Source organism: Ictidomys tridecemlineatus, chromosome 1 (genome assembly GCF_052094955.1).
Source record: "Ictidomys tridecemlineatus isolate mIctTri1 chromosome 1, mIctTri1.hap1, whole genome shotgun sequence".
Lineage (NCBI taxonomy): Eukaryota > Metazoa > Chordata > Mammalia > Rodentia > Sciuridae > Ictidomys > Ictidomys tridecemlineatus.
In genome coordinates, this window is record NC_135477.1 from 104,907,880 (window position 1) to 104,922,944 (window position 15,065).

At 37.9% G+C, this 15,065-nt stretch overlaps 1 protein-coding gene across 1 annotated transcript in view; it reads right to left on the reverse strand.

Moving 5' to 3' along the window:
- The window catches only part of Lix1 (limb and CNS expressed 1), a 49,464-nt gene that overhangs the window by 20,206 nt on the left and 14,193 nt on the right, over positions 1-15,065 (reverse strand). The window contains exon 2 of the mRNA XM_005326139.5: positions 11,066-11,229. Coding sequence (XP_005326196.1) covers positions 11,066-11,229 — 164 coding nt within the window. The remainder of the gene's footprint in view (positions 1-11,065; positions 11,230-15,065) is intronic.

Sequence of the window (15,065 nt, forward strand, 5' to 3'; positions counted from 1 at the left end):
GTGTCCTCCTTGCTGGCGAGGGGTCGCGGCAGAATATATCCTCTTGATGAAATATGGGGCCAAGAGCTTTGGAAAGTCTGCCTCTTGGAGTTGTTTAACAATTTTAAGAAATGTTTGGGAACTTCAAAAGTAAAAATCATTCATATTAAATTTTCTCAGTTGTATGGGTTAAGAAATCCCATCCCCCTCTCCAGCCCAGCTCCTTCTGGCTTTGTGTTTTATTTTGGAGCTTAGATCATCAAAAATCACCAAGCCTAATCCAGGAGTAGAGAACAAAGTTCAAAAGCTTCAGTGTTCATGGCACAGTCTCCTGGGAACTTGTTAAACATACGTAACCCCAGGTTCCAACCTGACCTATTGAACCAGAATCTCTGCGGATAGATCACAGTGGGTGATCGACATTTTAATAAGATTTCCAGGCGATTGATTATGAAGTTCCTTTTCGAGGAACATCACTCCATGCTTTCCCTGACTCTCATATTTAACTGTCAAGGACAGATCCAGGCTTTATGTGGCCCAAGGCCTACTCAATTTCGGGACCTTATTTAAGAAAAACCACATAAAGTTACAAGTGAAAAAAAGTTGGCATTGTGACTTGCAAGGGGCCTTTGTGGAAGCTTCTTGGTCTTCATGGTAAATTCACCTTTGTTAACATTGAAAAGTGCTAATTTTTCACCAGAGAAATTGCCTCTACCCAACGTCAAAAAAAGCAGTATTCAGGTTAACAACAACAAAAAAATTCTTCATTACAGTTCTTCTAAAATTTGCCGACTTATCTAAGTGATATCTCAATTTTACTTTTCTACTCATCAAGTTTTATTTCTTCCATAATAATTTTTCATAATGTAATGTTAAGATCCATCCAAGATGATGAGGATGACACGACGACGAGGTTGTCACTCACCGAGCCACATCCCCAGGCCTTTCTAAGTTTTTAAATTTTGAGATAGTGTCTCACTCAATTGCTGAAAGCCTCACTAAGTTGCTGAGAGTGGCTTTGAACTTAGCTGCTGGGATTACAGGCATGTACCACCATACCTGGTCCACCCACGATTTATTTTTAAACTGTCCTCAAATAAAATAATGGTTAGTCAATTTTTTTAGGATGAACAGAAGCTGTTAAATTAATTTAAATAAAATTTTGATAGTCATGAATGTTTTAAATGGAAATGCCTCCTAAGAAATTACTTTTATTGCTATTTGTGAAATATTTTAGAACTAGTTATAGGTGTGTTACTGTTTATAGAAACATCTTCTAACCAAACGGACACAATGCATACTCTGAACAATGTTACCCTCATTTGATCAATTTTCCTCCATGCTTTTGTTTCAGAAAATGAGGCACGATGCATGTGTTCAGTAGACATTTCTATGTCCCAAGATTTTCCTGAACATACACCACAAACACAGTGCATCATAAACAAGAGGCTTTCTAGAATTATTCATGCATGTGTTTTAAAGATAGGAAGAAAGGTCTTCAGATTCAAAATGTGTACAACCAAATTAGGTTCACTTGTACTCACTGCCTATCAGTGGTAACCAAGGGATTGAAATGTGGCTTGTAAGGAGCAAAATTTTTTGAATAATAGTAATGTAATGGCAAATGCTGCAAATTGTATCCAAAATAACGATGCCATCCTCCCTAGGGTTAATGACAGGTCAGTGATATTTAGGTGGCATTCCCTCAACAGTACACAGTACTGAGAGGTTCTCCAAGCTGGGATTGTGCAGGTGGCAAAACCTAATAAACTGACTGTGAGAGGTGAGAATTCTTGCCCAAATCCTGTAGACTGTTATGTCTAACATTCAGGTGGTTCGGAACATTTTGCTTTTGCAACTTACAGTCTCTGTGACTTGCAAGAGATTGTGTGTATGGCCTGCCAGCTCTGGTCAGTGTCACCGACACCTCAGTTTCATCCTGACAGCAAGCCTTCAGCAAAAAAAAAAAAAAAAAAAAAAAAAAAAGAATGCCACAAGCCAGGCCCCAGTGCTTTCTGTTCTTTAAGACCTTGACTGCCCTGGCCGAAGCATGAACATTTACATGTGTTCCAATTTATCTAATTGTGGGTATATTAGCATTTTACCCCCTTCCAGATGGTGATATGAAAAGAGGGCAATGATTGAAACTCAGTCGCCCAATATTGTGTCTCTCTGTAGGTCATGCTGCCAGCAAATATGTTGGGAACAATTTAGAGCTCTGTGTGTGCTGGGAATGTGGGTCTTTGCTAGGTATGGGGGAGGGGACTGGTCTGGGAGTCCAATTTTCAGAGAAAACTCACCAGTTCCTGTCAACTGAAAGAAATGTTTCAGGCACATGGTGGGTCAGAATGTTATTTTTATAATATAAACCACCTGGCCTTCTCCTAATTTACCTCTGCCGAAAATGCTATTCTACACACATACCTGGAGCAAGTCCCTGGTAACTATTACAAACCCATGTGGTACTGTGCTCCTTGAAGCCTTTTTCTTTCTCTCTTCTTCTGTTTTTTTAATTTAATTTTTTTTTTCAAATTAAGGTGAAAACAAGAAGAATTGATCAGGTCTCAATATTTCAGTTTATTTTTATAGTAATTTTGATGCTTTAAAAGGATCACATGAATGGGATGGGAGGGGATTAGAAGGAGAGGGAGTCAGACTTTCTTCCCTACTCAGCAAGGAGAGATGAGAGGGGCAGACAGTGAGCATCCTCCTGGAGTTCACAGACCAGGGTCTGGGAGACTCCTGTGGAGATAGTCTGAAGTCTATCATGGGGCCTTGTCTAAACTTTTCTTTCTATACACACTACTGTCTTCTTTGAAGGTCGAGAATCTCAATCCACTCTGCTTAATAAAAGAAATAGATTAAAGTGAGGCAAGGAAGCTGGGGTCTCATTAAAACAATATGCACTTCCAAATTTCATGGGCAAGTCATTAATGTCTGATAATTAGCTGACAAGACTTTTAAATGGGGATGGGGTTTTAACTGGCCTTCCTAGCTTTGGGTCTCATTAGTAATAAACCAGAATGTTTTCCTATGGAGATTTCCACCAGGAAGTGTGCCTTTAGAAGTTGTTATGCTGCATCTGAGTCTAGGTATTCAACTCTAGAGACAGAGAAGACGTCATGGATGACTTCAAATAGAAATACTTAGCATTAAAACAGCATTAGTGCTGGGCAATAGTTTCGATTTTATGGCAGGAACTTAGCCACCATTGGAGTGTGGAATGTTAAGGCCAGGCCTTATTAAATTATCAGCAAAGAGAGCATTACAATTCCATTTAGTCCAGTATAAAAATTGATCAAATTTTCTCTTAGTCATTCTCTCCTGGGAAAAACTTAATTTTATAAACTGAATTTATTGTGATTTAAATGTACCTTTAGTTCCCTGGACTTCAAGAAGATTCACTTAATGCATGAAGGTATAAAACATCTGTTATTATGTTTGATCATATAGGTGAAGTAGGCCTTTTTTGCCTTAAGTAACAAAAATAAAACAATCTTAAGAACTCCTATCTTTCTTTTAGGAGATATGATTGTTGGGAAGTAGTTCTTTTAGGTGTTTTCATAGGAAATGAAATTGGTTTGAATACTACAGTGACAAAATAAACAAAGGCTGTTAAATGAATCCAATGCCTTTTAGAGAGAAATATTTGTAAGGAGCACATTTGCTCTCAGTGTCCCTCTCAGTGTCCCTGTGGAGCAGCCCTGCTCCACAAAACCAAACATAAATGGAAAAAAAAGACCCACAACAAATCAACAGCTTGCCAGTGGCAATATTAAATGTGTCAACTTCTTGTGGTTTCTGGTGCTATACAACTAGCTTAACAACCACCCCTCAGCTTTTAACACCTGTTTATTTTCTGTGAAGCAATTTTAACAACAACAAAATATTTACTTGAAAAAGATATGATACCCTGGTGAATAAGTGTCTCAAATTTCAAATAAATCAAGCTATTCCATTAATGTTTTAGCCAGGGGGCACATTTTTCATTTAATCATAATTCATGCACATAAATAATTGCATGTTGTAGTACTATAGCCAAGGGAATTTTTGCTTCTACTCAAAGTAAGAATGGAATTCATTAATCCAAGTCATTCTAGCAAACTCTATATGGAAGACCACGTCACTGGCTTGAAAACAAAACTTGAATCACAAACCTTTAAATCAAAATATGAAATAAAATAAAATGTTCAAGTTCTCTTTTGGATTTGGAAACAAAAGCAGCTGCTGAAGCATGAATGACTCTCCTTCTGAGTTCCTCAAGAGGGGGACCAGAAGACCATTTGATGGCCCTTCTGTTCCTCCTACTGTGAAACATGGAAAGTTTATGGTGAAACCACAAGTTTTCATGGTCATGATGTTTGGCTAGGGAAGGATTAACTGCCTAGATAAAAATTGCATAAAGAAATTGTACTCACAATGAATGAATTTTCACTTAATGTCTGTAATAATAGAAAACGGTTTCTTTCATAAAAGATACAAAATTAATACATTTCAATATAACTCCCTGAAAAATATTTTGGATCCATCCATCAATCAAATTATTTATTGTTTGGGAATTCAAAAATAAAATCATGTTTTCATTTCTCTTTTTGTAGTAGTTTCTGAAGGCCTGGTTTAAAGGCAGGTTTTTTCTCCCCTCTTTCTCTTTTGTGGGTTGTGGTGTCAAGACCAACAAAAAAAAATTCTTTAATTAGTCTTGGTGGACACAAGCTTTCCATTTACTTCAATGGGAAGTTTCTTTACATAAAAACCAGTGGTTTGTGTCCATTGGAGCCTTAACTGGACTGCTTTCTTTGATTAATCAGAAAACTAAGGTTGAGTCTGAATACTACTTTTCTAAAGAATGAATGAGCATAATCTCTTACAGCTTTCATGAAAGGGCCTGAAACCAGAGGGATTAGTTGTGCAATCCAGGCCCATACTCCACTTCAAGTATTTTCAATTACTTGGCACCATTGGAAGTGACGTCCACGGCTCAGTAAGAAGGCTACTGCTGGCATAATGGTTTCTCCATGTCTCAGCACATGGTCTTGGCATTAATAATCCTTCGTGAAATGATTTGCAATGCACAGGGGTGACATTTGGTTATGTGAAAGGCATTGCAGGAATGAGCATGCAGGCTCTCCTAGGCCAACTGCTGGCAAAAGCATGATGAAGTGTTATATGGTGAAAAAAGCAATGTAGGAAGGTTTCTAAACTGACAATGAAAACTGCGGGGACATTGCTTTAAGAAAAATTTTCTTTTTTTTTTTCTCCTTCTGATTTTCCTTTCTCAAATTATGTTTTGGAGAGCCAAATGGGTAAAGGGGCCACGTTTGGCAGCCAACCACCCAAACACATTTTCAAAACATTTGAATCAGGAAATTCTGGATCTTTTAAAGCAAAGATGTTAACAATCCTCCTGAGAACCTTAAAATATGATGATTTAAACATAAGGAAAAGGAGACCCTAAAATGACCAGAGAGATCAATCAGAGGCCCTCCAGCTGAAGAGTTCAAATTTTCATTTTGTTTTCTATGTTTTTAAAGACCACAAGGAGGATGTTGGATCTACCTCCTAAGGGAAGTCCTATCATTTGAGGACAAAATTTATGAGACAATTGGGAAGTTCATAATTCTCAGGATAGCAAAAATAAGAACAAGAGAACTAGCAATTCTTAGATTCATATCCCCTCAATCTACTCCAATGATCTGCCAAATGCATTATATTCCAGATAGATTATAATGAGTGCATTTGTTTATTTTTGTTTTTTTGTAATTTATTATTATTTTTTGTGGTCTTGGAGATTTAACTCAGAGCCTTAATTCTGAGCCATCTACTGACTTTACTATGTATGTTCTATCACTGAAATTTGTTAAATTTTAACAAATGTATTGGTGCCCGAGTGTGAGTGCAGCCAAAGTTGGTTGGTTGTAGTCATGAGTAAAATGGGGGAAATTATCATGCTTAAATTAAATCCAGAATTATAAGTTCTTTTTTAATCAGTACTTTAATTTTCATCCATTTCCAATATTTTAGCTACAGATATGAACAAAATAATATCAGTTGATTTCAATGTCACTGGCTTTTCCTTCCTAGCCCTCTACCTTGCAGAGTTAAGTGGAACATCTTTACTGACTATTGATTATGTACAAAAATGACACTAACTTCATTTATTCTTCAGATTTGTTATTCATTTCCATATTCATTCAACAAAATCTATTAGGCACTTATTATATGACAAATGTGCTTAAAATCATGAGGGACATACTATAGATGCTGTCCCTGAGGCACTGACATTTTATTTCAGTGATAGAACATACATAGTAAAGTCAGTTGAAGGTAGCAAACATGAAAACATCAGAAGAGAAAGAGAAATAATGGCCTTGGGAAACCAGAGGCAGAGATTTCTAGTAGAAAAATTCAGAGAATATTTGTCAAGAATATAACATGGCATGGAGTCCTCAGATAGGGCAGGGTTTAGACCCGAAGAGAAGGTAGAAACAGTCCTCATAGGTAGCTTACTGTGTGAGTATGGAAATGGTTAATGTTATGATTTGGATCTCAAATGTTTTCCCCAAAGCTCATGTGTTGAAGACTTGGTTCCCAGCGGGTGACGCAATTGGGAGTTGGTAGAAACTTTAGGAGGGGGGGGGGGACTAGTTACAGGGTGTAGATCACTGGGGGCATGCTCTTGAAGGGTATGTTAGGACCTTCATGCCTTCCTCTCTCTTTACTTACTGCCTATCATGAGTTGAGCAGTTGTCCTCCACCACCTGCTCCCTGCCATGATGGGCCTCACCACAGTCCCAAAGGCAACAGGGTCAAGTAACCATGGACAGAAACCTCAAAAACTGAGCCAAAATAAGCTTCTCCTCTTTACGGGTTGTTTATCTCAGGTATTTTGTTTATCTCAGGTATTCTGTCACAATAACTGAAAACTCACTAACACGTTTTTTTAATAAGATTCGTGAAATATTCTTGTATTACACTCCTATGACTGAATCCCTTCTCTTACACTTAGTGAGGTATATGCCTTGCTCTTTTGCCTAACCAGAAATGCCAAAGATATATCTTTTTTGTTTGTTTCTTTTTGAAGACACAGATTTTGGTTTTGTTAACCTAGTTTCCCAATTTTTGTCCCTTTCATCAGTTTTCCTAATTCCCTCATCAATACCTAAACATTTAATGTAATTTAAAAACCAGAATAATGTACAGATGCTATATCAAAAAAAAAAAAAAAGATTCCTTGGTCACTTTTAAGCAGAACCTGTCTTTAAGTGCTACCTAGTCACAGAGCTGTGTGATTCTTTTATCATTAGCTGGCTGGAAATATGCTGGGCCATTTCAATCTGAAACTTGTGAATTTATTTAACTCAAAGAAAATTGCTTCTGTTATTTATTCCCTCCCCTATATTTCTCATGCCTCTTTCTGGAGCTCTGATTAATGTGCATCTTTAGGATTTGTCTCCACATCTCCTGTACTTTCATCCTCCAATGCTCTTTTTGCTTTAAGTTCTTGAAGACTTATTGTATTATTATTTTTTAATTTGCTACCTATTACTAATTTGGCTGTCATCTATGTCTACTCAACTCTTCACACCTCTTTTATTTGTTCTTTCTATTATTCTAGATTAGCAATAACATATTTTATCTCTTGTATCCTGCTTGTTCATTTTATCATAGCTGTTTTAGGGGGCAAATTCCTTTCAATGTTTTCCCAGGATGTCTACTATAATATTTTCTTACATTCTGTATTGCTTGAATTACTTTATGCTTTTGTTTGCTCGCCTTGGCCTTTTCTCTTATGCTTTTGGTTTTCCTCAGATGTTTAGTTCACTAACATTCATGGACCAAGATACCTATTACTTGAGGTGGCCAGCAAGACCTTTCCCTGGTCTGAATGTGTTTCCTAGGGAGTCTCCCTACTGGAACTGCTGACAGGCCCTTTGGATGAGCAGGAAGGGTATGTTCACTGGCAGCCATCCTCTCAGGATGCTCAATTGTGGACTATAGGTACACATGAGTTAGAGAACCTCTTTCTCAACTGCTGCCTTTCTTCTCCTTTCCTGCCTTTATTCTGGTCAAGCTGTGTCTGTTCTGAAACCCATATGCAAACTGCTTTCGTTAGGTGATTTGCCTCCATTCATCAGATGTCAAAATCCACGGCTGACTCCTGCTCAGGGAAGGGGACAGCAATACCTCACTGGCTCTGTGGGTCACAAGTTTTGGAAGCAGTTCTTTAATTAGCTTTAAAATTATTCTAGAAAACCTTCCTGCTCTCTGCATTTGTTCTTCTGTTCCTAGAGTTTCTCTAGCTCTTCTTTACCTTTACAGTACTTTCCTCCTGAGTGTGTTTAGACTGTAGTATTTTTGCACCTGATAATCTGATTCCACTTTCATCTCCCAGAACTGTCTCAAGGTTCAGCTCTTCCAGTGCCACCTTTTCTTGTTGCCCATCACTATTGTGAATTTACATATTTTTAAATACTTCTTTAGCATTTCAAGGCATTTTAGACTATAAAAAAGGTTGAGGTATGTGCTAAGTCCATCATCTTGATTCAATCTTGAGACATCTTGACATTTTATAATCTATGAGCAGTTTATCTTGTTGATTCTGTAGGCTATTTGATGACTGTCTGAATATTGGGGCTCAGTCTTAGTTGTCCTTCTCAGTTTTAATTAAGATTAGATGTCCAGAAGTCACTGGTGGCAATTAGATGAGAGCATGCTTTCTCACCAGCTCCCCACTGGACACGAAGCAAGGTGGTTCTGTTTTCCCCAAGTAAAGTTAACCATAGGAGTAGGAGGGAGTCCTCCAAATCCTTACTGAGGTATGCAGCCTGCATCCTAAGTCTCTCTTGACCTTCTAACCTTCTGTAGTCTGAGTTGTGTCCCATTCCTGCACTGAAATCACTCTTCTGAAGGTTATCAGGGACTTTTTTAAAAATTTTTTTATTTCTTTATTATTAGTTGTTCAAAACATTACATAGTTCTTGACATATCATATTTCATACATTTGATTCAAGTGGGTTATGAACTCCCGTTTTTACCCCGTATACAGGTTGCAGAATCACATCGGTTACACATCCACTTTTTTACACACTGCCATACTAGTGTCTGTTGTATTCTGCTGCCTTTCCTATCCTCTACTATCCCCCCTCCCCTCCCCTCCCTTCCCCTCCCATCTTCTCTCTCTACCCCATCTACTGCAACTCATTTCTTTCCCTCGTTTTTTTCCCTTTCCCCCTCACTTCCTCTTATATGTAATTTTGTATAACAATGAGAGTTTCCTTCCATTTCCATGCAATTTCCCTTCTCTCTCCCCTTCTCTCCCACCTCTCATCCCTGTTTAATGTTAATCTTCTTCTCATGCTCTTCCTCCCTGCTCTTTTCTTAGTTGTTCTCCTTATATAAAAGAAGACATTTGGCATTTGTTTTTTAGGGATTGGCTAGCTTCACTTAGCATAATCTGCTCTAATTCCATCCATTTCCCTGCAAATTCCATGATTTTGTCATTTTTTAGTGGAGAGTAATACTCCATTGTGTATAAATGCCACATTTTTTTATCCATTCATCTATTGAAGGACATCTAGGTTGGTTCCACAGTCTAGCTATTGTGAATTGTGCTGCTATGAACATCAATGTATTAGTATCCCTATAGTACGTTCTTTTAAGGTCTTTAGGGAATAGTCCAAGAAGGGGAATAGCTGGGTCAAATGGTGGTTCCATTCCCAGCTTTCCAAGGAATCTTCATACTGCTTTCCAAATTGGCCGCACCAATTTGCAGTCCCACCAGCAATGTACAAGTGTACCCTTTTCCCCACATCCTCACCAGCACTTGTTATTGTTTGACTTCCTAATGGCTGCCAATCTTACTGGAGTGAGATGGTATCTTAAGGTGGTTTTGATTTGCATTTCTCTGACTGCTAGAGATGGTGAGCATTTTTTCATGTACTTGTTGATTGATTGTATGTCCACCTCTGAGCAGTGTCTGTTCAAGTCCTTGGCCCATTTGTTGATTGGATTATTTGTTTTCTTATTGTTTAATTTTTTGAGTTCTTTGTATATTCTGGATACTAGGGCTCTATCTGAAGTGTGAGGAGTAAAAATTTGTTCCCAGGATGTAGACTCTCTATTTACCTCTCTTATTGTTTCTCTTGTTGAGAAAAAACTTATTAGTTTGAGTAAGTCCCATTTGTTGATTCTTGTTATTAACTCTTGTGCTATGGGTGTCCTATTAAGGAATTTGGAGCCCGACCCCACAATATGTAGATCGGAGCCAACTTTTTCTTCCATCAGACACAGAGTCCATTTTGATCCATTTTGAGTTAACTTTTGTGCATGGTGAGAGAAAGGGATTCAGTTTCATTTTGTTGCATATGGATTTCCAGTTTTCCCAGCACCATTTATTGAAGGTGCTATCCTTCCTCCATTGCATGCTTTTAACCCCTTAATCAAATATAAGATAGTTGTAATTTTATAGATTGGTCTCTGTGTCCTCTATTCTGTACCATTGGTCCACCCGCCTGTTTTGGTACCAGTACCATGCTGTTTTTGTTACTATTGCTCTGTAGTATAGTTTGAATTCTGGTATCGCTACACTCCTGCTTAGAATTGCTTTTGCTGTTCTGGGTCTTTTATTTTTCCATATGAGTGTAAAGTCCCTGTGGCTCTCAACACTTTGCTGTTGGTTTGTGCTTTGGTGTGCAGGTTGATTAAATTGATTAATATTAAATTTATAAAAGGGAACATTTCTCCTGATGGGAAGCCCTGATGGAAAGGCTTTGCCACCACTTGCTAGTTCTTTAAGTTTTATTCCAGAAGTTTTTGAAGGAAAGGGCACCAGCTATCTGACAAATAAAATGCTGTGCTATAAAACTTATTTTCCATAAAGAAATATCAGGGTAGACTCTCACATAAAGCTAAATTTAAAATGTTTTAAAAATTGGAACATCTGACCAGTTTTCCAGTGTATATGATAGTATATGGCACAAATTTGTTCACTATATCCAAGGAAACACATAACTTCACTATTTTACAAAAGGATTTGTTCTATTTTAACCAAGTAACTTTCACTGATGAATTGGTAGTTGCCTCTCACCTGAAAGTTGCCAAAACAGCTTCCCCCTGGGAGTGTCACATAACTCACAAAGGGAGGCCCAGAGGATGGCAGAGACTCATAGACGACCACACCTTCGCTTGGGAATGCAGCCCGCTGCTGCTGCTTGCTTTCCCAAAATTCCTGTAACATTGACACAACGTTCACTGAAAAAGATAAGAAAAGCATCTGTTATTAAGGATGAACATACCCTGGCTAAAACAAATTTTATTTGAAGCTAGATTCTGTAACATGGCAGTTCCAGTAGGGTTGGGGCTGATTTCAGCTTTGAAAAAATATATTTTATTTAAATGTATTTAAATAAATAAAACACATCATTTAAATATATATATATATTTTAGAGAGAGAGAGAGAGAGAGAGAGAGAGAGAGAGAGAGAGAATTTTTAAATATTTATTTTTAGTTTTCGGCAGACACAACATCTTTGTTTGTATGTGGTGCTGAGGATCGGACCCCGGCGGTACCATGCCAGGAGACCGCACGACTGCTTGAGCCACATCCCCAGCCCCTGTATATGTTTCTTAATGAGTAAAACAAGTGGTTTTCAGACTTATCCTAATTTTGAAATTTTTCCTTAATAGACTTTCCCAGAGTGATGCTTATCTGTGGCCTTATTTCCCATTTCTCATCAACTCCCTGCAAAGTGAAAGTCCAGTTGCGAAGTAAAGATGAAATTGATATCATTTTAATTTGGATTCGTCATTTATAAGATTTAAGAGAAGGAATTCAGAAAGAAGGTAACTCTTCTATCCTCCCTCTCCCCCAATCTAAAGGAGAATGAAAGGCAACTGTGGAATAAGCAGGGGGCTGGGAAAGGCCATGAGTGAAACTAATAACATGGAGACCTTGTTAAGGATAAGCTCTGTTAGATGACTTCAGAAAACATGGTAATGGCTAGGCCATGTGTTTTAGATTAAATGACCCGTGATAGCCTGCAGAAGTTCCAGATCAAATTAGGTTGGTTTGTTTATCCTGTACTCCAAATTGAATTGTGGAAATTAACAAGGATAATAGAATTGTAGAGTCAAAAATGACCTTATGGGTCATGTAGGCAAAGCTCTGCCTAATGCAGGAATTCCTAACCAGTACTCCTGACAGTTGCCCATCTGGCCTGTACCTGAACATGTGGAAGGACCTGGTATGTGACATATCTAAAGCTGGGCGTTTCAACACTAATGGTGTGCCAGAGTAAGCTGAAATCTGCTTAACTGTCAGGTCGAATGCAGGGGGTCTGCTTCTCACCTCTGGGGCTTCTCATATTAGTTTATCTCTTAACCCACAGGAGAGACCACCACATATATGAAGGCAGTGTAAGATATCTGCTGTCTGGCATTTGTTTGCCTTCTTGTGTGAAAAGAACAAAGGTTTTACTTGAAGAATCACACAATTTCCAGGGGGTAGGTGTGGGGATTTGACCAAATCCAAATCATTTACAGGCAATGAGTCCAGAACTTTTGTTGGAAATTCCATTTTTCCTGGGGTTGCAGTAATTTTAGGAAGTAAGTATGGCACTGCTTAAGTCAAAAAGGAAAGCTGTCTTGAGAGTCAACACAGAGAAGGGTACAACCAAGAGATAGAGAAAGAAGGTGAAGTTCTAATGACCTAGTGTGAGCCCATTGTTCCAGATTTGCCCAGATCCAGAATCCTTAGTTGAGTTACCTAAACAAATGATCTGCTTTTCCCCTTGAGTCATTTTGAACTGGCATTTTTTACTTGCATATAAACGTACACCAATACAGACAAGTCTCACATTTCCTGAGGTTCTAGATTAAATGGTTTTTGTCCTTTCAAATATTTTTTACCAACATGGTGTCTATGCCCTTAGCTATTATTCTGAACACGCTGCTGGATGTGCTCCAAAATGCTGTGCATTGATACTTTTCTGGGAGCCACAAGTGCCAGAAACTTTGATCCAGAGGAAAAACGTTGCATAGCTACTTTCTATCTAAGCTGTTGACTAGAGTACAGGCCCCTCATTGCAGCTCCTCCCTACATCACTAGTGGATCAACTTCATGGTGTATAATTTAAGAAAGTTCTGGAGACTTCTGAGGAATTGAATGTCTAGGGAGATGAAAAAGAAAACTTCAGTGTTTAATATTTAAGAAGTATTTTGGGAAATAAATTGAGAAAAGGTACAACTATCAGTGGGGAAGTTGAGTTGATAAAATACATACCGAAGGGGGTCAAGCTTATAATTGATCATTACAGAGCTTTTAAATTCATTTAAAAATTAAAATAGTATTTTCTACAAGTAGATGTAACTCAAAATAGAATAATAATGTTTATATTCTAAACTTTATTTCTGCTCCCTATCCTCTTTTCCTCCTCTTCTTTCCATTTCTAAGAAAACAAGGATTTATGAGTCAACTGGTTTGTGTCTGTACTTGCGGTTGACCTTCGGAACTCAGCAGAGGCGTCCAGAAGATTGAAGCCTAAAGCTACTGGAGTAGGCTGTTGCTCTGCTACTCAGCAAGGGCCATTAGCTTCCTATTTTAAGTTAATAAACTGTAGAATGAGATTTAGCTGAGAACTGGAGTAGGAAGTTGAGGATTCGTGATTATCAAGGAAAAATGAACACAAGAATTTTGGCATATAAAACTATTTGGGTTAAATGGTTTTAAGGTATGTACTAAGTAAGAAGAAAAGCAGCAGTTTTCAACATTTTCATTCTACAACCTTGGAAGATTTCTTTGATGGTCCTACAGATGTCATCACCCCTATAGAGTACAACATATGTATGTACACACACACCATCCATCTTTCTATCTCTATCTCCTCTTGTCAACTGGAAAACCAGATGAATAGAGTGCAAAGGAAAGAAGGCCAGCTTGCTGTTTGGAATTTCAGAGATTGGTGTATACCGGAGGATGCTCTATTTATGAAACACGTGCTCCTTTCTTTTGGTGAAGTAGCATCAGCAACTTTTATGGGCAATTTCAAAGAAAATGTGAGCAGAGGGTCGCGTTTGAAAGCAACCACCCAAGACTGAAGTTAAACCTCATTACACAGTTTAATCTCTAGGTGCGCCCAGTCAATTATCCTGCTTTCCATGTTACAGAATAAACCTGAGCTACCAAGTGTGCAATATCCATCCCTACATCTTGTGACCCATTTGCACAAATGTCAAACTCCACCTTATTTCCTATAGTTTCAAATGAATTGTGCTGCTTTTCCTGAGCATTGTTTTCTTAGTCTTTCTTTTGACGTGTTTTTCAATGCTTCATCTACTTACTGCTTCCCAGAAGCCATAATGTGCTTGGGACAACAAATGAATGAATGAATAAGTGAATTAATTCAGTCAATTAAGTGGAACACTCAACTTTGGAACTATTTCTGGCCACTGGTTATGAACTTTTCCTAATATAGCCAAACTGCTAGAAAGAATATTTTACATTGTCTATTTCTGCTTTCTTATCTTACATTCATTTTTTAGCCTGCCACAATCTGGCTTCCCTCTACATTATTTCACTAAAAATACTTTGATGAATATCACCAATTCCTAGCTTTTAGTTCTAATTTATTTGATTTCAGCTGCATTTGATATAGCTATCAGTTTCTTATGGAAATTCTAGATATATGCCTGACAATATTTTCTGCTTTTCTGATAGTATTTCTCCCTGATTATGAGTCTCTTTTCCTAATAATTTCTCCCAGGTTGCTTTTGTAGGTTTCTCTCCCTTTGCTAATTCCTCATGTTGGTTTACAAATAGAATCCTATCTTGTTTTTTCTTGCTTCTCTCTCTGTTATTATCCTTGAATGATGGAACCTATCTCCACAACACTATCTGCCGTTTTATAAAGAACAGTTCTCAAATTGTTCTCCGGTAACTCCAACTTTGCTAGGTAGACACTTCCATTTGGATGTTGCACAAATAGAACATATTCCCAAATTCAACTCACTTTATTTTCTATAAACTCTTCTCTTCCTCCTGAATCACTTTTTATCCTTCTGAATTACTTGGAAAGTGATGTTATCACCTAC